The 26973-nt window shown below is 39.5% G+C and overlaps 1 protein-coding gene across 18 annotated transcripts in view; it reads right to left on the reverse strand.

Annotated features, from left to right (window-relative positions):
* The window catches only part of FTO (FTO alpha-ketoglutarate dependent dioxygenase), a 322346-nt gene that overhangs the window by 122451 nt on the left and 172922 nt on the right, over nucleotides 1–26973 (reverse strand). The window contains exons 12-13 of one of the 18 annotated variants that reach the window (XM_037878294.2): nucleotides 15586–15650; nucleotides 10880–11772 (exon numbers count right to left, since the gene is read on the reverse strand). The exons of 15 other annotated variants lie outside the window; for them this stretch is intronic. In XM_037878294.2, coding sequence (XP_037734222.1) covers nucleotides 15626–15650 — 25 coding nt within the window. In that variant the 3' untranslated portion in view covers nucleotides 10880–11772; nucleotides 15586–15625. Of the gene's footprint in view, nucleotides 1–10879; nucleotides 11773–15585; nucleotides 15651–26973 lie in introns of those variants that run through there. 2 more of the 18 variants (XM_043526411.1, XM_037878295.2) reach the window with 2 other exon arrangements.

Here is a 26973-nt window from a genome sequence, read left to right on the forward strand (position 1 = left end):
AGAGACTTGAAATGTAATGTGAATCCAAAGGAATTTGATACTGCTTTAAAAAAACTGGGACAGTTTCTGATTTCAGTTTCCTCATAAACCTGGGATAATGCTAAAGTCAATGATATTACTCTGGATTTATACTTGTGTAAAGATGATCAGAATCTGCTCCACTGACCTATGTGCAACTCTGAAACTAGTAATTTAGGCCACAAATGACACTTTTTATCTCTTTGAGTTTTCTTTACATTATACTGATGTAACATAAAAGTTGGAAAATAATGTTTTATAATGCTTTCTTAAGCTTGCTTCTGTAGAAAATGAAATATTTTAAGCAGGATTTTTTTTCCTCCTGCAATTCACTCTAAAGTTTCAGAACAGCAGTATTTTGTATTGCATTAAGTGAACTTTAAATAATTAAGCCACTCAACTCCATCCCTACATAAAAAAAATTATAGAACAAGCATAACTATCGATACAGGATTTGCTCCTCTCTAAATTATTCCAATTATTCAAATGTCAGTTATAACTGTCAGAGTGGCTCCTTGGGCTTGACCAAACTGTTAAAAATTAAAACTGTTTTACTTCGTTTAGTCTCTCTGCCTCTTTAATGTAAAATCCATGGTCTTGACAAAAAGTTGTGGGATTTGACATCCAATGCAACACAACCCCATTTCTGTCATACATGCATAATTCACTTTGGAAATTTGCACTTGCTTTAAAATATTACTAAAATATACATGTAACATATGCTAATTTAGCCGCATTGGCTTGTACGCTCCAGTCACTAGGTTATATGTAAACTTTGCCAAGTGCATACACTGTACATAAAGGGATTATAAATGAAAGGAAAGATCACTGTCCCTAGCTTTCACTCTCCAGCCTTGGCCAAACTGACAGCCCCAAATCCCAGCAACATCTAACATGCCCTTCCTGTGGAGAAGACAGCCTGTTCTCAGAGTCTTAATTACATCCCAGCTGACTGCCCAGTGTTGCCAAAATCAGGCAACAAACGATGCACCTTCACTCGCAATATGGTCTGCTAAACAGACTCCTAGTCACACAGAAAGAAACTTTCACAACAAGGAGAAATAAAGGGACAAGCAGGAGAGCGAGGGAGAGGGCAAGCAGCAATCACGAAGATGAAAAAAATCTCTTGCCAGACTCCTTGGGAATAGCAAGCAGCAGAATGTAACAAACAAGGCTATCCCTTGCTCACAACGAATTCACAGCCCAAGGTGCCTCACGCCAAGGACTGCTGTTCTCCAAGATGGGCCACAGTAACTAAGACTCAATAGATTAATGATTGTTAAGGAAGGCTAACCAACCCCACACTGCTCAGGCCATTATAATTACAGAAGAACAGCATGCCGCATTCTGCAATTGCAAATGGTATCATATGTTTTCCTGGCTGGTTTGCAGGAGGAGCTTTAATTGCAGAGACATGAGCTACAAGAGCTTTAGATTTAACGTAAAACAAAACAGAACTTTGAATATGAAAACTAGTAGCAACCCAGGTGTTTTCTGGATAACAATCACATGACAGGTACATTTAGCTATGATTCAGCCTTGTAGGCCTCGTAAGATCAAAGCCTGCCTTAAAGAGATTCCTCTCCTCTCCTTGCTATTTGATAGAGATGGTTATACTTATTAATATATTTAAAATGTAGAACAAATTATGCTTCTCCAGTTATAACAAACCATATTAATAGAAGTGATATGAAGGACATTAATTTAAGATAATGGGACTTTTTTTTTAGGATCCGTGAAATGAAATGTCACTCTTAATAAGATATTGTCCTTGAATGCTAAAGGGATGCAGAAATTAATTATTACTAATTCAGAGAACTGGTGTTACTGTTGAAATTACGTTCAGTCAGCAAACTCTGTAAGAGCCAAAAGAATTATGTAAAAAGAAGGACTTGTAATTCTTTTATTGTTATAAACTCATCCTATATATAAATATACTAAAATCCTTCTCAACCATTCTTGTTCGCAATCACATGTAAATAATTGCTTAGGCCACAATGATTGTTATAATAGGGTAACTAATAAACATTTTAGAAAATTACCGAAGTACATATTTACTCAACTGAAATACATATTTTAAACTAGTGCCCATTCTAAAATATGTATTCGCCAGATGGACCATAGCAATATGATGTCAGCTACATGCTATCTGTACTTATATATATTCCCACAATTTAAAGAATACTCTTTTAAAGAAAGCATGTTATTCTTTCCACTTAATCTTTAAAAATGTACATAATGGACCAATTCTAGTCCCTTGGGAATCAACAGTGTTTTAATGGGAGCAGGACCAAACCAGTCTCTTCTAAATAGTTCTCTCAACATATAGTGCCACAAAACTCTCTGGTGATTCATTTATTTAGCTTCCTTGCTATCTTTTGGTTAAACCTTTGCTTTAAGAGCACTTCTTTGCAAACATTCTTTTATTTGCACCAGGAAATATTGAGGCTGAATTCATTTTCTGATGCTTTTGATAATTATGCTGTTAAAGGTTCTGAGACAGACTGTGGCTGCCTCTACAAAGATGGACAAGAGAGGAGCGGGGCACAAGAAGCTTCCCAACTTTGCATATACCTTTCATTTTCAGGGACTGACCATAATTTCAGTCCCTGAAACCTCTTCAGTGCACTAGACACCCTGAAAAAAAACAGGGAGGAAGCAAGATCATAGTTCTTCCTCCTTTCCCCCCAGCCCCACACTGACCAGAAGAGTTTGCTAGCCACACAGGGAGACTGTATGCCATTTCCCTTTAAGGGATCTAGCAGCAGCCATACTCCCCCGAGTGTCTGAGAGCTTCATTGAGCAATGCTTCCTGTTGCCCCACTGGGGAGTGTGACTCTGCAGGACCCCCAAAGTATAGCTGTTGCTAAAAGCACAATAGAACCCATTATCATTTTTAAGTGCCCCTAGAAAACAAAAGGGAAGCCCTTCTGTGTGCTCTTCTCACGTTGTGGGAAACATACAGTCATTTAGACCTATGTCTACACTAGGTATAGCTATACTGGTAAACTCTGCTAGTAGAGATGCAGCTTATATGGGCAAAAGTTTTTGCTGGTATAGTTTATTTTATACCAATTCCTGAAACAAAATAAGCTATACAATCAAAAAATCTTTTTTTCCCAGTATAATGGTGTCTACAGTGGGACTTCGGTTGGCATAATTATGTTGGTTAAGGGTACAAGTTTTTCATATGCTGGCAAAGCTTTTCAGTGTTGACCAGACCTAAAGGCACAAAGGGCAGAATACATTGCAATGCACAAATCAGCACTTAGGCAGTATAATGTGAATTTAAGGAACTAAAGGCTGATTTGTGAATCCAAATGCAAAGCTGGATGACCTAACCTTACATATCCAATTTTGAAAATTTAGTCCTATTTTTTTTTTCAAAATTGTGGAAATTCGAGATACAGGATATAATACTCCCTATGTTCTTTTGCTGAAAGTTTTTTGTTTTTTTAAATCAGGATATCTAATATTCTGAAAAGTGTTAAATCTTCTCACTACCCCAGATTGGTTTCAAATTTTCCATGGCAAATAGCAAAGACACCTTCAACTGTTTTGGGACTGGACATGATTTTAGCAGGTCAGAAAAGTCCCCCTGGGAACAAGTTGCTATTGAGGCATGGAACTGTGCATCATCCATCAGTTCACTAATCACATTGTTAACTCCTGCCCATGTCAGGCTTATGGAGCAGCGTGGGGTTCATTTCTTCAGGTGCCATGCAATGTTGGGTTTTCTGCAAGGTCTCATAATGGCAGCTAGAGGTGCAGTCACGGAATGCATTTTTGACTGGGTTTCTCAGCTTGTAAAACCAGTCTGGGATTGGCATCCAAAATAGGTAGAAATGGTTTGCTCAGACACATGGAATAAGGATCTTGTTCCCGGATCTAAGGGAAAAGATTCAGTCTAATAAGTCTTGGGGAGAAACAGTGTGGTAAGAACTTTATACAACATAGGCACCTATGTGAGGAAATAAATATTCATTTATGACTGGCAAACAGTTCCTTTTACTTTTCCGTACTGAGACAGTATTAGTGTTTCTTTGTTTCAGTATATTACTTACCTTTGAAAGTCTGATTCATTAGTTTTTGTGCCTATTGATATTTAGATGACAATTTTCTTAGACTTGTAAATGAACATATCTCTTTATTCTTCCCAGCTCTGGTGACTGCTGCCATTAATCTCCAAAGGCTCAAGCCTGCAACCACTTACTCAAGTGAGTAATTTTACTCAAGTAAAGTAGTCCAGTTGAAGCTCTGGCCGCTTTGTCTTCCTTTTGTGGAGTAAAATTCTAAGGGGGGCAATACTGATTTTTGTATCAGATGGAAAAAACACAGGTATCACTTTTCTGCATAAATTACACAAGTATGAGGGGTTTCAGAGTAACAGCCGTGTTAGTCTGTATTCGCAAAAAGAAAAGGAGTACTTGTGGCACCTTAGAGACTAACCAATTGATCTGAGCATAAGCTTTCGTGAGCTACAGCTCACTTCATCGGATGCATACTGTGGAAAGTATAGAAGATCTTTTTATACACACAAAGCAACATCACTTGCCCCATAACCTCAGCTGTGCGGAACACAATGCCATCCACAGCCTCAGAAACAACTCTGACATCATAATCAAAAAGGCTGACGAAGGCGGTGCTGTTGTCATCATGAATAGGTTGGAATATGAAGAAGAGGCTGCTTGGCAGCTCTCCAACACCACTTTCTACAAGCCATTACCCTCTGATCCCACTGAGAGTTACCAAAAGAAACTACAGCATTTGCTCAAGAAACTCCCTGAAAAAGCACAAGATCAAATCCGCACAGACACACTCCTGGAACCCCGACCTGGGATATTCTATCTACTACCCAAGATCCATAAACCTGGAAATCCTGGGCGCCCCATCATCTCAGGCATTGGCACCCTGACAGCAGGATTGTCTGGCTATGTAGACTCCCTCCTCAGGCCCTACGCTACCAGCACTCCCAGCTACCTTCGAGACACCACTGACTTCCTGAGGAAACTACAATCTATCGGTCATCTTCCTGATAACACCATCCTGGCCACTATGGATGTAGAAGCCCTCTACACCAACATTCCACACAAAGATGGACTACAAGCCATCAAGAACACTATCCCCGATAATGTCACGGCTAACCTGGTGGCTGAACTTTGTGACTTTGTCCTTACCCGTAACTATTTTACATTTGGGGACAATGTATACCTTCAGATCAGCGGCACTGCTATGGGTACCCGCATGGCCCCACTGTATGCCAACATTTTTATGGCTGACTTAGAACAACGCTTCCTCAGCTCTCGTCCCCTAACGCCCCTACTCTACTTGCGCTATATTGATGACATCTTCATCATCTGGACCCATGGAAAAGATGCCCTTGAGGAATTCCACCATGATTTCAACAATTTCCATCCCACCATCAAACTCAGCGTGGTCCAGTCCACACAAGATATCCACTTCCTGGACACTACAGTCCTAATAAACGATGGTCACAAACACCACCCTATACCAGAAACCTACGGACCGCTATTCCTACCTACATGCCTCCAGCTTTCACCCTGACCACACCACACGATCCATTGTCTACAGCCAAGCTCTGCGATACAACCGCATTTGCTCCAACCCCTCAGACAGAGACAAACACCTACAAGATCACTATCAAGCATTCTTACAACTACAATACCCACCTGCGGAAGTGAAGAAACAGATTGATAGAGCCAGAAGAGTTCCCAGAAGTCACGTACTACAGGACAGGCCTAACAAAGAAAATAACAGAACGCCACTAGCCGTCACCTTCAGCCCCCAACTAAAACCCCTCCAACGCATTATTAAGGATCTACAACCTATCCTGAAGGATGACCCAACACTCTCACAAATCTTGGGAGACAGGTCAGTCCTTGCCTACAGACAGCCCCCCAACCTGAAGCAAATACTCACCAGCAACCACATACCACACAACAGAACCACTAACCCAGGAACCTATCCTTGCAACAAAGCCCGTTGCCAACTGTGCCCACATATCTATTCAGGGGACACCATCAAAGGGCCTAATAACATCAGCCATACTATCAGAGGCTTGTTCACCTGCACATCCACCAATGTGATATATGCCATCATGTGCCAGCAATGCCCCTCTGCCATGTACATTGGTCAAACTGGACAGTCTCTACATAAAAGAATAAATGGACACAAATCAGGTGTCAAGAATTATAACATTCATAAACCAGTTGGAGAACACTTCAATCTCTCTGGTCACGCGATTACAGACATGAAAGTTGCGATATTACAACAAAAAAACTTCAAGTCCAGACTCCAGCGAGAGACTGCTGAATAGGAATTCATTTGCAAATTGGATACAATTATCTTAGGCTTGAATAGAGACTGGGAGTGGCTAAGTCATTATGCAAAGTAACCTATTTCCCCTTGTTTTTCCCTACCCCTCCCCAGACGTTCTTGTTAAACCCTGGATTTGTGCTGGAAATGGCCCAACTTGATTATCATACACATTGTAAGGAGAGTGATCACTTTAGATAAGCTATTACCAGCAGGAGAGTGGTGTGGAGGGAGGTATTTTTTCATGCTTTGTGTGTATAAAAAGATCTTCTACTTTCCACAGTATGCATCCGATGAAGTGAGCTGTAGCTCACGAAAGCTTATGCTCAAATAAATTGGTTAGTCTCTAAGGTGCCACAAGTACTCCTTTTCTTTTTATAAGTATGAGGCTACATCCCATAAAATTTACTACACTGTTGATGCCTCATGTATCTAGCATGGTAGCAAAACACATCTCTGATGCAGCCCCATGTACTAGGTACATCACCAACATCCCATTGGAATATTATTGCTTCAGCAAACACAGCACTACCCCTGGGGGAATTCTGTGCCCCTGGGGAGGTACAGAATTTATATCTTCTGCAGATTTCTTGGCTCCCCCGCAGAAAAATGGGGGAGCAAAAAATCTGTGGGGGAACAAATGCTGGGAGCAGCCAACAGCAGGGGGCAGATCACCGTGGTGGGGAGAAGGGAAGCTAGGTGTGCATGCATTTTAAGGTGGTGGGGCTGGGCCTGTGCTTGCATGCGAACGAGTGAGAGAAACTCACTCTGTCCCTCTTGCTTGCTCGCTGTTGCTGCATGCCAGGCTTGGAGACGCAGGGATGTGTGAAGCAGGCTCTGTCCCTGAGACAGACCAGAAACGTAACAACTAAGCAAGCAGGCTGCTAATGTTCCCATTGTTAGTCGATTAAGGATCCTTTACCTTGCTAGAATGGTGTAGAGCAGTGCTTCTCAAGCTATCTAATGTGGGGGACTGACAATTTTTTTTTCCAATGTGCGCGCAGACCGGCAGCCGATGGCTCGCGGACTGGCACCGGTCCGCGGACCACCACTTTCAGTAGCACTGGTGTAGAGGAGCCTTATTGTAAATGACGGTAACGGAATCCTCAGCTAGGAAGGTCTATGTGCTTTCTTGCTTTTTTTTCCTGTGCCAGAGAGGCACAATCATAGAATATCAGGGTTGGAAGGGACCTCAGGAGGTCATCTAGTCCAACCCCCTGCTCAAAGCAGGACCAATCCCCAACTCCCCAGATCCCTAAATGGCCCCCTCAAGGATTGAACTCACAATCCTGGGTTTAGCAGGCCAGTGCTCAAACCACTGAGCTATCCCTCCCTAAACAATGGGTTAGATTACAGCTCAGGATCTATTTTACTTAGTCATTTTAAAAAAATGCAGGACAATGATTAGCAAGACAGTATGACTTTCATGTGTGAAGTCTGAGCAATTTAAAGCTACATTCTACTTTACAGAACACCAAACACCAAAATAAAAGTAACGTAATTTAAATGAAAATCCAGGATTATAACTAGAATGCAATAAGCACCAATATAAGAGTATCAAAGCAGTTGCAGCCTCTTGCGGAGGCAGAGGGAACTAAAGATGAGGATGAACTAAAGGAACAGCTACATTTGGGGAGAAAGCTTAGACTGATACTTTTTTTGTTGTTTTTAGGACTTAAAATTGAGGACAAATATAAATTTGGACTTCACTCAATGTGTGTAACCCTCTTATCGAAGGCATGGTTGAAACTCTACCTACTTATGCACTTCTACTGGTAAATGACAAATTATTTTTAATACATATTTTAAATATAAAGGTCTTGCATTGAAAATAGATCAGCATTGTAATTTCAATATTTCCTTTAAAAAGTTATTTCATGTTCAACTGCTTTTGTGATATTGATTTTTAAAGTAGTACAACAAGCAGCGTTTTGTTTAAGGTAAAGTTGCATTTTTCTGCAATAGAAAAATAAGACTATAAAAATAAAGCTCCTGCTATTTCCAAAAGAAGCTGTATGAGAACTTTGTCAGGTGCAGTGTTCCCAAGGAAAAAAATAGCACTTTATCTGCTATTTGTTTGTAGATTGCAGCAATTCACTTTCAGTAGATTTGTGTGCAAAAGGCCGAACATATAAAGAATGTTTTCCACGTACTGTTGTGCTCACTGGAAATAGCCTGAACAGTGTTGACAAAGATATATACAGGTGAGCCAAATGGGACTATCAGCTAAGACTTAGAATGGAGGAAGAGTGACTACATTAGGAGCAGTGAAGAGAAGGAAGTAATGGGTTTCTAATACAAGGCTTGTTTTACTTTATACCTGTACACAGATGTGCTACCAGCCATACACAGAAGATGGAAGCGAACTGCTGGTGATGACCAATTGCCCCTTATGTCCAAATGATTTGAAATGTGGCATCTTTAAGATTGCTATTTGCCATTTTCTATTTTATTCAATGTATACAGAACGGGTCTTGGTATGAATATTTCCAAATAATAGAGTATCATCAGTGATCTTTTCATACAAAACTATATCTTGCTCAATAGAACACACACACTTGGTCTTGCTCTGGAGGAATGCTTTAACAATAATATCAGCTGATGCATCAGAATATTGCATCTTCAATGCTTAATGCTTGTTTCCTTTTAAACAGAAAGAACTGGGGAATCTGAGAAGGGCCCCACCCCAACTGTGATAAAAGTTCAACAGCCCAATAGCCCCAACAGGCTGAAGTTATTACCAGCAGAGAGATCTGCCTCAGCACGAAACAGCTTGTCCTCGATAGCACATGACACTGGGGTACAAGCACTGAGCATCACACTCAAATTTCAACCTTACCTTGCTGGGTTGAGGGCCCCATGATATAGGGGCCCCCTGTGGCTGCAGCTTTGGCTATGGTGCAGGGAGAGCATATGGTATATTCTGTTAAGGATGCTGACCTAGGAAATGTTAATGCTCAGCACCTTGAAGCTACTATGCAACTTGCAGGATCAAATCCTACGCAAAAATGTAAAAATAAGGCTAGAGACCCCAAGGGTCAAACAGTCTGAGCTATAATTAATATAAACCAAGAATACACACAATCGTTATGTCAAGGGAGGACTCACTTTTAATCAAGACAGATGGAAAGATCCCATTAAAGGAAATGCATATTCCCAAACTACCTCCCAAACTTTATTATGGAGAGGTCTCCTGACATACAGTAACTCAGCTTCCTTCATCTGAATCACTTTTGGAACAAGTTATACACAGAGTACTAGGTAAAGATTAGTTACTGTATGTTAACGGTCTCAAGTTTTACTTGTAAAGGTCTTCCTTCTACTGTCCCAATAAAAATCATACCAAGTGAAATGAACCAAGTGGCCTTTCAAATAGACTCTCTGTAGTTACCTAAGGTCACCAAATTCAACACAAATGGCTAGAGGCTCATACCTTTGTGTATCATAAATTACCTTTTTTTAAGTGACTGCCTAATGATAATATACCGAGCAAAAGGCCATAAAGCTTATGTTTCCCTCTTGCAGCATGGTATGGACAACAGATGAGAGCTAGATATTTCATGGACATCTAATGTCAAATGGAGAACACCCTCTGGAATTGTTCAGACTGGGGGTTCCAGCCTGACACATGAAAGAGACAGATCTAAGCTATAACATTCAGATTTGTATCTGAATCTCCCAAAGGTATGGGCTGTGGGAGGAAGCTTTAGGCTTTGTTGCCTGGTTCAGGCCACTCTTAACAAAGAAATAAACAAAAAAGCCATCTGAGTCTAGGTGTAATACTACTGCACTTTCACTCTTCAAAGCACTATATAAACATTAAGGGACAAACTCTTCAGCCCAAATAACAGCCATGGATGGCCCTGAGCACGGCCGTGCTAATGAAATTCCCCTGTGCTGTGGGACACTGGATGCCAGACGCCGATGTATGTATGGGTCCACCATTTTCTGCTTGGTGTCGAGCACAAGTGTGTGGAGATTGCTCCATGTTAGCATGGAGGCAGATCTTGTGCTGGAGAGGAACACATTAAATGGACCCATGAGTTCACAGCTCCTCTAGCTAACTCCCTGGGACAATGGAGACCAGTAGCTGCAGGAGCTACTGTAGCTGTGAGGCTTCATTAGAAGCAATGGAGAAGAGGGTTTCCTTCACTCCATGGAGTAATCCTGTGCCTAGCCCATTTATTATTTTACCAAAAGCTATGCACAGGGATAAATCTTATTCCCTAGTTAGTTAAGGTTATGTTACCTAGTTATGTTATCATGCATACAGGGCAAGCTGGAAGCCTCCAGTTAATCTGTCTTGTCGAAAGAGCTGGAAGAAAAGACTCTGGAGGGACTGCCTGGCTTTTTAGAGAGGGAGGAAGTTAAAGGAAGCATTTGGGAAGTGGAGTGGTAGTAATCTTTTGAGGCTCTAAGAGACCTCCCCACCCAGCAAGAAAAATCACCCTGAATTCTCTGAACAAAAAACACAAACTAAATTAGATGGAAAAAATTGCAAGTCATTTTTAATGTTTGCCCCTTCAAACAGAACTGAATTCCACTGTGTAATTCCAACCCGATTTTAATTTTGTCATTGATGGCATGTACTTCTTTTGATGTGCTATTTAAGAATGTATTAAATTTGCATTCAAAATATTTGTTTTAAATCAACACTTGATAAAACTACAAAGGCAAAATTTATCTTTATTACCAGAAGCATTGAGAGTTAAAAGTGGCATTCCTCTTAGATGAAGGAAATACATCATCCTATTACAGTATTTGGTTAGTACAATCCTGGATCCTGGATCTGAGCGTACATTGAGTGTGCTTTTCAAGAATGCAAAAGATGAATGCTGTATTCACCCAGCACCCATAAATCAACTCGAAGAATTTAATACCTGTTGCAATTTTCTCCAATTTATTATATGAAATAATAACATGAGAAGTAATTACAATAAAGAAAAAAGTTCAGGTGCTACAGCGTTAGTTCAACATCTAGGATCAAGTGTCAGTGCAGATTAACAAATTTCATTCATTTTATCTCCAGTATTGGAGACACGCTGCTACTAGCTTTAATAGTCAGGAATGTCTGTTAGTTAAATGACTTTGTAAAGGCAGTCAAGTGAGGGAAGACAGCGACAGTTTAATTAGGCAGCTTGCTATAACTCTATCTGGGAGCTGTAGGCACAGGACTAGAAATAAATGTAAAACTGCACTCAATAGTGAGGAGCAACAACAACCAAAAAGAAGACACTTTTGATGGCAGGGTCTCTCATTTACTCTGGCGTCAGGTTGGCTACAGGTGAACGGGAGCAATGTAACCGCTGCAGCAGAAGAAAGGTGAGGTTAAGAGAGCAATCATTTATCTTGTATTGATTTCTGGACACTGTGTCCTAGATACATTCCAAGATAGAATGACAGCTTTCTGCTTTGTGTCTGTAAGAGAAGAAAATGACTAGTACCAGGACCCTTTGTTTTCCTATCATATTTCCTTTTAGAAACATACCACACTTAGATTTTTTCAGACAGGGAAATCCAAACAAGTTTATCACAGAAAAGGAGGGTTAGGGGGTGGTTAATCAGCCATTTGTCTTTGCTGCTCTGTAACTTTGAGTCAAGGGGTCAAAACCAAGCACAATTGAACCATTTGGTTTTATCTCAGGTAACCCCACATCTCTGGTAATTAAACCCATTCCATTCGGTCAGAGTTCCTGTCACTCATATTCAATGTCTGTCATTACTGAGAAATGTTTCATGACATATTACACTGACAGAACCACCATTGCAAGACTGGCAAGATTCCCCCGGCACCAAAGGTAGAAGACAATGGAAGCTTCTTTCAGACCGGTGATGTTTAACGTTTTATGTGCTGACATTGTGACTGTAACTGCAATCCAATGAAAGCCTAGTAAATGGAAGATTAAAACAAAACCATACTTTATCTACTTCAGAGACTACCAGGCAATATCCAAAATAAAAAACTGGCAGCTCCAAGGCCATTTGTACAAAAACACTATGTCTTTACAAAAAGGTCTACATACATACATACACACACACACACACACACGCACGCTCTCGCTTAAAATGTGCCAATATACGAGATTCATTTTATTTCTAGCAAGATGGGCCGTACCTTTTTCATTCATTTGCTAATCACAGCAATCAAATTCTCCTCTTTCTTTCACAGTTTATAAGCCTATAAACTACAAAGAGCAAGTGGGCAGCAGAATGTGGCTGTTTAAAGAGAATAATCTTACCATATGTAAAAGACAAAGTCTAATGCCTTAGCTTTTGAAGTAATTGTTGCCTGTGCTGTACTCCCTCTACAGGAGAGAGACCATGTTTCTGAGAACATAAGAATGGCCAGACTGGCTCAGACCAAAGGTTCATCTAGCCCAGTATCCTGTCTTTCAACATTGCCCAATGCCAGGTGCCTCAGAAGGAATGAACAGAACAGGTAATCATCAAGTGATCCATCCCCTGTCGCCCATTCCCAGCTGCTAGCAAACAGAGGCTAGGGACACCATCCCTGCCCATGCTGGCTAATAGCCATTGATGGACCTATCCTCCATGAATTTATCTAGTTTTTTTTTAACCTTTTATAGTCTTGGCCTTCACAACATCCTCTGGCAAGGAGTTCCACAGGTTGACTGTGTTTTGTGTAAACAAATACTTCCTTTTGTTTAAAACCTACTGCCTATTAATTTCATTGGGTGACCCCTAGTTCATGTGTTATGAGAAAGCATAAATAACACTCCCTTATTTACTTTCTCCACACCAGTCATGAATTTATAGACCTCTATAATACCTCCCCTTAGTCATCTCTTTTCCAAGCTGAAAAAGTCTCAATTTTATTAATCTCTCCTCGTATGGAAGCTGTTCCATACACCTAATGATTTTTCTTGTTCTTTTCTGAACCTTTTACAATTCCAATATATCGTTTTTGAGATGGAGCGACCACATCTACATGCAGTATTCAAGATGTGGGCTTACCATGGATTTATATAGAGGCAATATGATATTTTTTGTCTTATTATCTATCCTTTTCTTAATGATTCCCAACATTCTGTTCGCTTTTTTGGTGACTGCACATTGAGTGGGTGTTTTCAGAGAACTATCCACAATGACTTCAAGATCTCTTTCTTGAGTGATAACAGCTAATTTAGACCCCATCATTTTATATGTATAGCTGGGGTTATATTTTCCAGTGTGCATTACTTTGCATTTATCAACATTGAATTTCATCTGCCATTTTGTTGCCCAGTCACCCAGTTTTATGAGATCCCTTTGGAGCTCTTTGCAGTCTGCTTTGGACTTAACTGACTTGAGAAGAACACTGAAATCAGCCTCCTAATTTTCAGAGTTGTCCCACTGGGAAACTTTACAAGAGACACCGTATTCCGTTATTCCTCAGAGGTATCACTATACTTTGTCAGGGTCTTCTCACTTTCATTGGAAGGAACTGTGACAAAGTTCCTCCTTTGCCTTGGTAGGTCCTGTGCTTATTGGCGGAGTTGCTCGCCTCAGAGGTTCACGGCAGCCCTCAGTTTGGCCACTTTCGTGGCTCAAATCTGCCATTCACTCAGTTAGCCTCATCACTGGCCAGCATGGGGAAAAGGAAGAACAATCCCCGCAGTCTCTGCTGATCCACCTAGTGGATCAGGGAACAGGCCAGAGACCTTCCCCTCTGGTGGAACCCACAGTCCAGGTCAACTCCTCGGTATCAAGAAGGGAGTTGGGGGGATGGAGGGATGGGGGAAACCCAGGCCCGCCCTCTACTCCGGGTTCCAGCCCAGGGCCCTGTGGATTGCAGCTGTCTACAGTGGCTCCTGTAACTGCTGCGCGACAGCTACAACTCCCTGGGCTACTTCCCCATGGCCTCCTCCCATCACCTTCTTTATTCTCACCACAGGACCTTCCTCCTGATGTCTGATAATGCTTGTACTTCTCAGCCTTCCAGTAGAACGCCTTCTCACTCTCAGATTCTTGCACCCAGCTCCTCGCACGCATACCACAAACTGAAGTGAGCTCCTTTTTAAAACCCAGGTGCCCTGATTAGCCTGCCTGTCTTAATTGATTCTGGCAGCTTCCTGATTGGCTGCAGGTGTTCTAATCAGCCTGTCTGCCTTAATTGTTTCCAGAAAGTTCCTGATTGTTCTGGAACCTTCCCTGTTACCTTACCTAGGGAAAAGGGACCTACCTAACCTGGGGCTAATATATCTGCCTTTTATCATTCTCCTGTAGCCATCTGGCCTGACCCTGTCACAGAACATAATTTATCATCACAGACAATGCATTTTTTTCCTCTGTAAAAGTGCTTATGCCTCAGTCTAGTACAGGCCAATCGTGATGCAAGTACTTTTATTGAATATTTTATTGTGATTTAGGTAGGCTAAGTACATTTAATCACTTCCTGTAAAATGTATGGGGGTGAGATCTTTCAACCCATTTGACTAAAGCTTTAAAAGCCATTGGTGAGAAAATGACTACACCATGTTTAAAATTCCATATAAATGTATCAACTTTTCTTACCACTAAAATAGTTACTAGACTCCCATTGGTTGTTTTGCTGGGCACCAAAAGCAAAAAGAAAAACCTGAAATCAGCAGAAGTATCTGAGTGAGGGGCATAAAGTCATCTGGACTAGTAAATCATTAAGATTTGATAGTACATTGCTTAAATAGTATAAACGTTTTATAGCATTTACTTCATCATTTATGGTTTCTAAGCTTATGATGTATTTCTAGTTTGATAATAATTTGTATTGTACTGTGAAGTACAGATCCACACACTGCTTTTAAACAGATTTAGGAACTGCAATATGCAGCAATAAAAACACAGTTTTGATATTCAGTAAGAAATACAGTATATGGTAAAGAATAGCACAATAACCCAAAATAAAGCAGGATAAGATAGCTCCTATAACTAATGTAATGCATCTATACTTGAAAGAGCTTCCTAGAATGATGTTTCATCTAAAAAGCCCAAAATTCTGTACATATACCCATTCTTTTCTACTAGGGATTTCCCCTATTTTCCTGCACTGAATGGTTCTATATTTCAGACAGTGAGCAGTGTTCAAGATCCCAAAGTCCTATGGCCAAATACTCAAAATTAATGATATTCAGGAGAAGCCTAGCAGGGGAAAATGTGTTGTAACAATTTTTCTAATGCTGAAATACCACATCACCAAATGTTCCTGTCAAAGCATGGTTTAATTACCTTGGCACCCATGCCACTTATAATCACCTGTCATTAGCAACAATGCTTGCATCTGTTTACACGTCTGTCAGAAACGCCAGCCCAGCTGAAGTCTAAGAAAAAAGACAAGTTTTACTAGGACATGACCCAGATGTGAAAAGGTCATCTTAAGGTTATCCATCCCCAGAGTGAAACGTGCAGATCATCAAAAAGGTAGCAGTGTTCAGTGGACATTTTTAACAGATGTTTTTTAGGAAGCACACAGATCTTTGTTAATATTTCCCTAGTTTATAATCCACTCAATTTTTTTTTAATATAAAAAGGCTTGATGTTATCAAAGCAATAATTTTGTAATTTCAAAACTTTATTCTTTTCAACATTGTTCTGGGCTTTGGGGTTTGTTTTTTGGTGAAATATCTTCCAAATTTAGCTTCCTTTTACCCAGGGTGATAATAATTTGCTGGACTCTACTCCATTAAATTGTTCATTTATTGATTACCTGTTTCCTTGAAGGCAACCAAGAGTCCAGCTTCTAGAGTAAATATCTTTCTAATTGAAACAGGCATATAGCATATAGTTCCTTTAATAACAGAGTGAAGCAATGATGTCAAGTGGCCATTTCTAAATTGTTAAGAATCTATTGGCAATAACATTGTAAAAACTTCAGATTTTGTCATGCTGCAGCTAAAATCCAATTCCATAAAACCAATTCTTCATACTGCTTCTGAAAATTCACATCTCTGGCAGGCTGCCTCTTCAAATGTCAGTGGGCTAGTCCAAAAGTGATGTCTTGCTAATTCTGGTTTGGATTTCTCCCACAGAGGGAGGACAAAACCCTTCATTTGAGGCTAACTTACTTTGCTCCACTATGTCTCTATAGATGGCAAAGTGAATTTTGTAGATTTTTATGGTACTAAGAAACAGTATTACTTTGGTCCTAGAAATCCATCTCAGTAATGAGATTTTGGATCCAGTGAAGTTCTTTATAAGCAGCAGAAATAGGTAAAATAGATAATGTGATATCTTTTCTTGCACTAACATATGACTCCTAATCATACCCAAAGATATAATTCTTCAGCGGAGACATTGTAGGCAGTATTTAGGATCTCTCTCCTTTATGAAGTATTTTATTAGTTTGTATTTTGACATGTATTTTCATTAGGTATTACAGGTTGTTTATCTATTTCAATACATAACTTACCATTATGAAGTTTTTCACATGCTGGCAGGGTCTCCTTCTCACCCCTACACACGACACCTCCTCTGAACATAGCTTTTCATAGTTAACATGCATTTGGCTTATTGACTTATGCCACCTTCTAATAGATATATCAGAGTCACTAACCTGCAATACTACCCTTCTTGTTACTACAACTGTTTTTATCAAAACATATTACTGTACTTTATCTCATTTTTTTCATATATAAAAACCATAACATTGTCAATCCCCTTCCCACCACAAAAAGTATGTGTATTTTTAGCTACACAGATTCACCAACCTGGCTTCTATGAAAGTCATTATATATTATAACATAACACCATTCATTCAAGGATGTCAAAGTACTTTAACAGAGGTAGAATAAGTATTTTAACTACATTTATGTGTGAAAATTTGAGACAGAGAAATTAAATCATAGTTCTACACCCCAAAGTTACTCAGAACTGGCCCCCTGCAGACTCTGAATTATGTTTCGGCAAACCTTGCTTACTAGGGGGAAGTAAGAGGTCATACTTTCCATCAATACAGCATGTATTTAACAGATGTGTGTGTGAGCGTACGTGCATGCACAGTGGGTGGGGTAGGGAGTTATTCAAATTGAGTAACCTGACTAAGCCAAGACAGAACTCATTTCAGTATTGTTCATGAAGTTTTTAAATTAAAGTCTCAAAAACAAAATGTATTTCCTTACTCAATTTTTTTTGCTGAGTGAGTGGTGGGGAACAATGAAGCATTTTGGCCAGAATCTAGCTGCTGTGTAACAACCTCTGGACAAGCAGGTATGTAGTCCACATACAAACAAATTTAGGACTAAGTCCTGCAAACACTTACTGTCTGCTCTAGTACTTACTACCATTACTACTCACAATAGACAGCACTACAGCCAGTAGTAAATGTTTTGAAGGAATGGTCCTTTAATATATGCCTGTATTCTTGCTGGGAATAGCCCACCTACATACACATTTTTCCCGTTCTCTGCACCTGCATGTGTGTAGCACAATGCACACTTGTCATTGCTGTCTTTGTAGCTACACGATTGTGCACAGACCATCCCATGAACCTTATTATGAGACCTCATCTTTGTGTCACAAGTGCCTGCATAGAAGTGCCTCTGACTTTGAAAGGAGTCGGAATGTATTTCAATAGAAGCTGTGGACTTCAGTCTAGGCCACAATTTTCCCCTTAATAAACTGTCATAACTCACTGTTAATTGCAAAGATTTGAGTGTTATAATAGGTTGAAGCTATTACCTGGAGGATTGGGAGAACTCAAGGTATGTATTCATTCTGGACTGAAAAAAACCTTGGAAACTGACTTTTTATTTGGCAAAGTTTATTGTATGAAGATTTCTACATCTCTAGATTTTTTCAAACAGAAGTTTGCAATTGTTATAGAAACGTGGCAACATTTAATGGTAAATTTTAATGCATTTTCTACTCCTGTAACACATGTGAAAGGAAGCCAAGAGCTCTTTTTCTTTTACATTATAGTGAAACCCAAACTAGTCTGAATGACTATAAATGGTTACTGTTTGCCTTGGCTCCTACCTGTATCAGATTCAGACTAAGGAATTTTAGGGAAGAAATTACATGGGATAAAATGGATATTTCTAAATTACAAGCCTGCAATTCCAGTTGCTCAGTATATTAGTTTTCTGTCTCACCAAAGAATTCCGTAGAGAAAATTGTGGAAGCTGACAACAAAGAATCAAAAATATTTACTTTCATGAGCCAAATGCTTCTTGTTTAGATTATAATGGAGATAGAAAATACAGATCAAGATCAGTTATATTTTATTAATGAATTTAACAATGGTAGGTTACCAGTGGTGTGAAACTTGATTTTAGTCTTTGCTTTAAAATGCACATAATTACACTGAAACCAGTCTCACACACTTTTTGTTTTTTTAAGCCTTTAGATTCTGTAAGTTTCTTTTTTTTTTAAGTTATAATATTAAAAACTGAGGGGGAAACAGGCATTGTCCATACCATAACTGTTCAGTGAGAGAGGACTTCAGTCTCCAGGATTGCCAACCCACCTTTCTTCATGAACACTAAAAATTGTTTGCATTGTTACACTGGTAGATATTAAGGGCACAAATATGGACTGTCAGATGCCCGTGCAGATGACTAAGTGGTCTTAAGGCATCCTCTTACTCCTCTGCATGAACTACCCATATCTAATAGCAGTGTTGAGGGGAGAGCAACGTATGCGGGGCTCATACTCCCCACACTTCCAGGCTAATGGATGAAAGAGGGTGGGCATGGGAAGAACCTGGACTTCACTCCTCTAAAGTGTGAATTAGAACAGCATAGAGGAGAAAATAACCTGTGCAAGGTATAAAGCAGATTACTTTCCCTCTGTTGCAAAGGGATAACTAGGAACTACATTGTGATTCCTAGGCCTCAAACATGTGCTGCCTCCTTAAATCAGGGCTTATGGCAAAGCCACAACTGAGCTCTAACTAGGCAAATTCATTTTAAGAGATACACCCCAAAGCAGTAACCAGTGAATTAAAGGGAAATTGATTGCACCTGGTTCACAAAGAGCCAGGCCTAATTTTCAAGCATCACAGCTCCCATTGCCTGTAATGCTTAGTACCTCTGAACATCAGGCCATTGGGCCTAACTTTTGAGCTTATAAGTGCATGATGAATCCTTCTGCTTCTGGGGTAGTACCACAGAGAGCCAAATCACTCCCTGCGCATGTTTTTCCTGTGTAGCAGCCAGGAGTTGGAACGTTTTGTTCTCTTGAAGTGGAGTGGTCCATCAGTGGAGAAGCTGTGTCCCTCCACATGCCACACAAGACAGCCCCCAACCTCAAGGAGCCACAGTCTCATGGTATCCATGACTGCTATTGTCCTCTTATTACTCATCAGTAACAGGGGGGCAGGATTCACTGTGGAGCGGCAGAACCAATGTAAATTAATGTTAAACAGAGTAGTTGGCAACCCAACTCCATACCATCTCCTACTCTACTACTTCCCATACAGGACTGCTCTCCCCATAGAGAACCCACACAAGATTAGGGGAAAAGAAAAATTTTCTTGCCTAAACTCCTGGGGACAGGCACCATCCTATTTTTCTAAAGCATCGCACTCTGCTGCCACTCAGCAAATAATCAATAACAACTTGAAACAAGCCAGTAGACCTTTCACTCCAAATTCCTAGGTTCTATTGTACCTTTTCTTAACACAGGATGAGTTGGAATACAGGATAAGAATACAGTACAAGATAAAGCCCCAGGTCTAACACTGGTATAACTCCACTGATTTCCACTGGGTAGTTCCCAATTTATACCAGTGTCAGCAGACAAATTAACTAGTATGTCTGTGACCCTATAATAGTAGCTGAAATAGCACAGAAGAGTCTTCAGCATCAGTTTAACTAAGACCACAAGAGTTTACCAGATATTCACTAAAGATAAAAAGCTCCTAAAATTACTAAGAAGAAGAAATGTTTGTAAGATTTTTCCCTAAATAAAAATCATACTTCTATTTCTTATTCTTAACTGATGAAGTTATTCTTCATGTAGCTATGACGCAGACTGACGCAGCTTTCCCATTGTGCGTGCAGCACTGCCAATGTGAAGCATTCAAAAATCATGAGTCAGGTTCCAAAAAATCATGGCTACATAGCATAATAAATCTGGGGTCTCTTTACTTGCCTTCTCAGCAGCCATGAGGGCTGGAAACTTACTTTTAAAAAAAATTGTAAGCTAAGATATTCAAGTGATCACATGACTCCAAAAATACCAAATAATGTGAGATTCATGATAAAACTGTTAGCGCTAGCATCACCAAGCCCAACAACGTCCACATCCTCAACTTCCCAGGCAATATGTGAGCACAGGCCCAGTGCTGTCCTTCTAACAATCTGGCATCTTTAAATGCAATTTAGCTCTTATTAGATAAGGAGTGATATTGACCAATGATCTTCAAAGACCATAAAACTCATCCTACTTTCGGTAGGCCCCAGGCTGAACGTGGTTTCGTTTATATAAAATTAGCACTTTATCTTTTCATTCCATTATTCAGCACTCATTCAATGTGGTACGTTATAAGAAATGTATGTTGCCTGATCTGTTGATTGTCTATTGATTACTTTCGAAACCCCAAATGACAAATTAGTACTCTGAGGTTTGGCAGGCTTCAGCTCCAAGATCAAGCCCAGAGTTATTAGAATTACAATTCAGTTGGAAACCTCAATATGCATGGCTGCAACACTCACACTTGGGAAAAAGCTTTTGACTTTGCAATAGTCTTATTAACACAATTAGTAAATACATAAGTTCCGATCCAAACAAGAATGTAACAGTAATGCATTATTAACTTTAGGTCCAGTGTCATACACATACTCTCCCAATTCCTGTGGAGACAGGTGGCGGTCCATTAGGGTTCTATCCTATCTCTGGCATGCCAAGTGATCCAATGGTCAAGTCTCACTGGCCTAGGCCAGTGGTTCTCAAACTTTTTTTTCCGTGGACCACTTGAAAACTTCTGAGGGTCTTGGCAGACCACTTAATGATCTTTTCAAATGTTGTTTGTACTGTTAGCTAACTATTGTAAAGCACTTTGGATAAAAGCGTTATATAAAAAAAACACCCTTAATAATAATTAATGTTTTTTGTTCTACAAATAAAAGCACACAACTCATATTTTAATATCAGTAGTCTTACCTTTCTAATGCAATGGATGTGCCCTCTCTTCCCCGCCGCGCCAGCCCCTGAGCTGGGGCTGGGAAGGAGTGGAATCTCTTCCCCTCTCCCCCACCACAGCAGCCCCCAAGCTCGGGCTGGGAAGGAGGGGGATATCCCCCACTGCGGCAGCCCCCGAGCTCGGGCTTGGAAGGAGGGGGGTCTCTCCCTCTCTCCCCCCGCCACAGCAGCCACAGAGCTGAGGCTGAGAAGGAGGGCCATCTCTCCCTGGCAGATGGAGCCCTAGAGCTGGGGAAAGTTGCCTCTTTCTCTGGCTGCTGCAGCCCTGCACATCCCAAATTCCCCCCACTCCCTCTTCTCACTCCTCTTCCCCCTCCCACCTACCCTCTATTCCCCCCAAGGCCACCACCTCACCTTACATGTGTGTCTTCTCCAGGGTCCAGGCACCTAATTAATGGAGCCATGCCTGCATGTCTCCACTAATTAGGTGGGTGGCCCTTCATTCTCTTGTGTGCAGCAGCCCAGACGTGCACCTTAGAGGGATCTATCCGCGGACCACCTGAATGGAGCTCGTGGGCCACTGGTGGTCCATGGACCACAGTTTGAGAACCTCTGGTCTAGGCTGTAGTTAGCCCTATTACAGGATCTGATGACTGCCATGAATATTCATAAGGGTGTTTAACCTCCTTTGCCCTTAATTAATTTCCTCTCCCTCATATTGTTGCAGTGTCCCTATTCTATAGGTGAGCATATGAATTATCTTAACCTTATTAGCATATACATCAATTGGTTATTATAGCAATCCTGCTGTTAAGCATCTGCTGATGTTCCTATCCTACAATACTGAAACTGGCATCAACTGACTTTTTGCAGGTACCTGTCAGCACTTTATACAAAATATCAGAAGAACTGTTTATTGCAAAATTATATCTTATGCCAACTTGTAACTTAGGGTTACTGCTGGTCAGCTTATTTATGCTAAGACTTATAGCCCTAACTTCCTTATGCTAAGTGATTACACTAATGTCTTACAGGTTTGGGCCTGGAGGCTTCTTGCATTACTGCTTTATACATGTATCTTATCTTTTTACTTAAAAGCTAACTTTAAACTAATACGTTAACCCATAGGCTAAGTCCTAGGCTACATGTGTAAGGAGTAAAACATTTTCCAAACCATGATTTAAAGTGATCCATAACTATCTAAATTTAAAGGAACTTCCTCCCATGAGGTGCATTCAACCTCATTGAAAAAACAACCTATGATACTTGTATATGCTCATTATTTTCACTCTTTTCACTGCCTCAGATTTGGAATAATGATTACCAATAACTGTGTCCTTAAGAAGAAAGTTCTCAGATATTATGAAACAGGATTTGGGGACCTGGAAATTTTTAGCCACTCAACATGGTTAAGTTAGTTCTACTCATTTGTTATGACCCTCAAAAGAAATTTTTTAACATTATTTAAATACACTCATATGTAATAAACCCCAGAGCCTCAGCATTCTAAATAAGATACATTATATATTAGCAAAGATAAATGACTTATGAAAGCTAAATTAACATATCTATAGCAAATATATTACCACAGTATAATATGGGACATAAAGGTTTGCATGTGCATCATTAGCTTTGCTATAATAAATGATGCACTGAATGTGATGTATAATACAGTAAAGAAAACACAGCTGTTTGTTTCTGTAGAGAAGTGCATAGGTGCACTGCACCTGAGAGTGCAAACACTTAATAACCCCTCAACAGTGAGGCTGTGGTGCTTATAACAGCTATTGCTGATAACCATTATCTATGGATAATTAACCATGTCAGGACACTGAGGTCCTTACATGAGGTCCTCATAATTCCCCACTAAGGGAGAGACAGTATAAAATTATTATAATATATTACTAATATTTAACAATAAGACCATATCTTTTGTGTTTTATTAATGGAAGATGTATGTTATGGCTGGGATTAAATTATTATTGGTTTCTCTGTGCATTTTATACAGTGTTTTACAAAACCTAGCTCTTTACTGCTAAACAAAGTGACAAGCCAAAATCAAGCATCATATGTAAAGAGAACACATTTTCATTTGTTAATACATTATTCATGTTCAATGCACATTTTTAATATATTAACACACTTGTCTAGCATTTGTTTTTTGAAAAGCAAATTTAGAGAGCGGGGGGAAAAGTAATTCCAAAATAAAACGTCTTTTTCATTCCCCCCAAACAATGCAAATCAACAAATTTTGAACTCTGGAAGCCCTCATATTTCTATTCCAAGCATTTTGTTCATTTTTAAAATCAGCCAATAAAAGAAAATATTTTAATCACTCAATAAAAAGGCTTTTTGACATGTGAAGACAAAAGCCTCAGGACATTTATTAAGAGACTTCCTACTGTGCTGGGCTTTGTTGTAGCTCGTAATTAAAATCACACCTGAGCGGGACCATCTGTGAGAGTGTATTAAGTTTCTTATAAAACATGAAAATTCTTTTATTTTTTCATGCAAACGCCAATAAATCTTGTACATACTTTTGTGTGAAACAGAAAATAATGTGCTTAAATAAAGCTAAGGTTTTGACTTAAAAAGCGAGCCAATTAAAAATTAAAGGTGAATTCTATTTTAGGATTCATAATTGATGGCACCTAATGACACTTAAGCATATTTAAATCACAATTTGTAATTCCAAAAAAATTAAAATAAAAGGAACACTAATCTTTTTCTTCATAATGTTTCTGATAATTTGTGGTTTTCTTAAAGTTTCCTTTCATCAGATGAAGAGGAAAAAAATAAGGTGAGAATTCCTGGACTAATATTTTTCATTTCAATGACAGCTGAGAGCACTCAGCAAGGGTTGATCAGCATCTTTCAGGATCAACCTCTACATTGGTGGAAATTATGTTAAGATTATAAAAATGTTTAAAACTTTGAGTCATTAATTTAAATTTTGAGAGGAAATCATTATGTATTTCATAAACAAAGACAGGATATTATAAAAAGTGCAACAGTTACATGAATTCCAAATAGATACAGAGCAGGATTCTATATAGAAATACTTGATGAGAAAGCAGATCTCTAAATGTAACCCTGGTCCGTGAAGCATATAGGTGTCTATGCAGCAATGTACTTTAAGCTCATGTTTTAAAGCATGTGCTTAGGTTAGCGGTTCTCAGACTTCATTGCACCGCAACCCCCTTCTGACAAAATTACTACACGACCCCATGGGGGCGGGACGAAAGCCTGAGCCCTGCTGCCCTGGCTGGGGGGGAGGAACAGGGGCGTGGGGGGGAAAGCCCAAGGTCTTCAGCCCTGGGCAGGGGGCCTGTAACCAGGGCTGAAGCCGAAGCCTGAGCCCTGCTACCCAGGGCTGAAGCCCTCAGGCTTCAGCCCCAGGTGGTGGAGCTCGAAGTTCAGCTTCAGCCCCGGGCCCCAGAAAGTCTAACACCAGTCCTGGTGACCCCATTAAAACAGGGTCGTGACCTGACCCACAGTTTGAGAACCGCTGGCTTAAATCCCATTGACTGAAAGTCCATTGACAATGGGACCTAAGAACATACTTAAGGTTAGGCACATGCTTAAGATGCTTAGCTGAACTGGGACCTTAAAAACATGTGTAACTTAAGTACATAAGTAGAGCCACTGATTTGATTACAAGGTATGTTCCCTCAGTGGGACCATTTCTCTGCTTAAAGGTACTCGTGTACCTAAGTGCTCTGTTGGACTGTGGCCTAGGTGTGTAATGAAGTTCTTGTTTCTTGACCATATAAAATGAATTATGCAAATACAATTATATGGAATGTACGTGGTTTGAACAATCCTACTGAAGAAAAATTTTAAACTTCTGACTCAAGACCAATTGTAAAATGGCTCTCTTACAAGAGACCCATTTATCAGAAATTGACCATGAAACACTGAAAAGGGGCAAAGTGTGACAAATTTATTTTTCATCTCACTAAAATAAAGAAAAAAAAAGGTTTAGCAGTATTGGCAAACAAAAATAATCCCAACATTTCTCCCATAGTAGAGTTTGGCAAAGGAAAAAGTACTATGATAAGAGGTTAATGGGAGGGACAAGAAATAACTATGCAATATGATCTGCATGGGCAGACTTCTGTGTTCATTCAGAACCTTGACAACTTCCAAATTCCACATGTACATATAGGTACTCATATATGGATTAGAGTTTATGATTAATTCATGTCCCAAATAAGAAAATCCAAAGTTAAAGCCATCATGCTAATTTTAGGTGCTGGAAACAAACTAACACCACAGTGATTTTTTTTTTTTTTTTTTAAAGAAGAATACTCAGGCTTTAATGTTTATTTGTGGCAATAATATAATAAAGTACATTTCTGCATAGAGACTTATGTGCTTCATGGGGTTACATTTAGAGATCTGCTTTCTCATCGAGAATTTCTATAAAGAATCCTGCTCTGTAGCTATTTGGAATTCATGTAACTGTTGCACTTTTCTATAATATGTTTTTGTCTATAATCTGTTTTTGTTTTTGAAATACATTATGTTTTCTTCTCAAAACTTTGATATAAGTGCTTTCAGTATTTGTACATATTTGTTTTACAAAACTTTTTTTAATATTTACATATTTGTATACCTGGTAGATTTCAATTGCACTGGGAAAATGCATACTTTCATATATATACTATTTCAAAAATGTCTTCCTTTATGCAAAGAAAAATGTCTGACCGAGTTTGTTTTACAAACTGCATATTCATAAATAAGAGTTTATAACTCTAAATAAATTGCATTTTCCCCAAAGTGTTTTGACCTATTACTGACCCAACCTTAAAAATTCATTTTCTTCCTGAGTTGTTGACTCAACAGAATATAATGACTCCTTTGGTGCAGTTTTGTTCTATTATGTCAATCCAGCTGCATCCAAAAAAACCCCCAAAACGCAACAGCCCAAACTCTAAAATTTCCAATGATTTTTTAAAAACTCTTCAAGTGTGACAGCAGATTTCTGTGGCAGCCACTTTTTAGGCTCCCCTCCACCCCCCTTTTTAAAGTAACTTTAATATATTTTCCCAAATGACCTATGGCTTCATAATATCAGTAGTTCAATCACTTTCCAAGTTATAGTTTTTCTTTTGAAGTTGGCCTCAGGCTATACAGTGCAGGGAAACAAAAGCACTTTATTCTGGTAAGGTTTTCTTTTTCAGTTGCATAAAACAAAATTTTTATATTTAAAAGAAATACTTCTGTGCTGATAGTTTTGCATGCCAAGTTCAGTCAGAAAAGACTGTTTCCAACCAAATCTCTCTCTCCTGAAACAGCACTAAAATGGAACTCTGACAGACCCTCATATTGACAGTTTGAAAGACATTTACTGAGGCCTTATTCTGGTCTCTGTTACATTAAGTTAAATCAACGGTAACTTTACTGAAGTCAGTGGAGATACACTCATGTAAAACCAATGTATGTGAGAAAAGAATTAAGCCTCGAGGATTCATTAACACTTTTTTCATATAAATCAATATACCTACCTCTTTGAAGCATGCAATAGTCTGACCAGTCCTTCTGAAACCAGTACTGGAC

This window comes from Chelonia mydas, chromosome 12, assembly GCF_015237465.2.
Source record: "Chelonia mydas isolate rCheMyd1 chromosome 12, rCheMyd1.pri.v2, whole genome shotgun sequence".
NCBI classification, from domain to species: Eukaryota; Metazoa; Chordata; order Testudines; family Cheloniidae; genus Chelonia; species Chelonia mydas.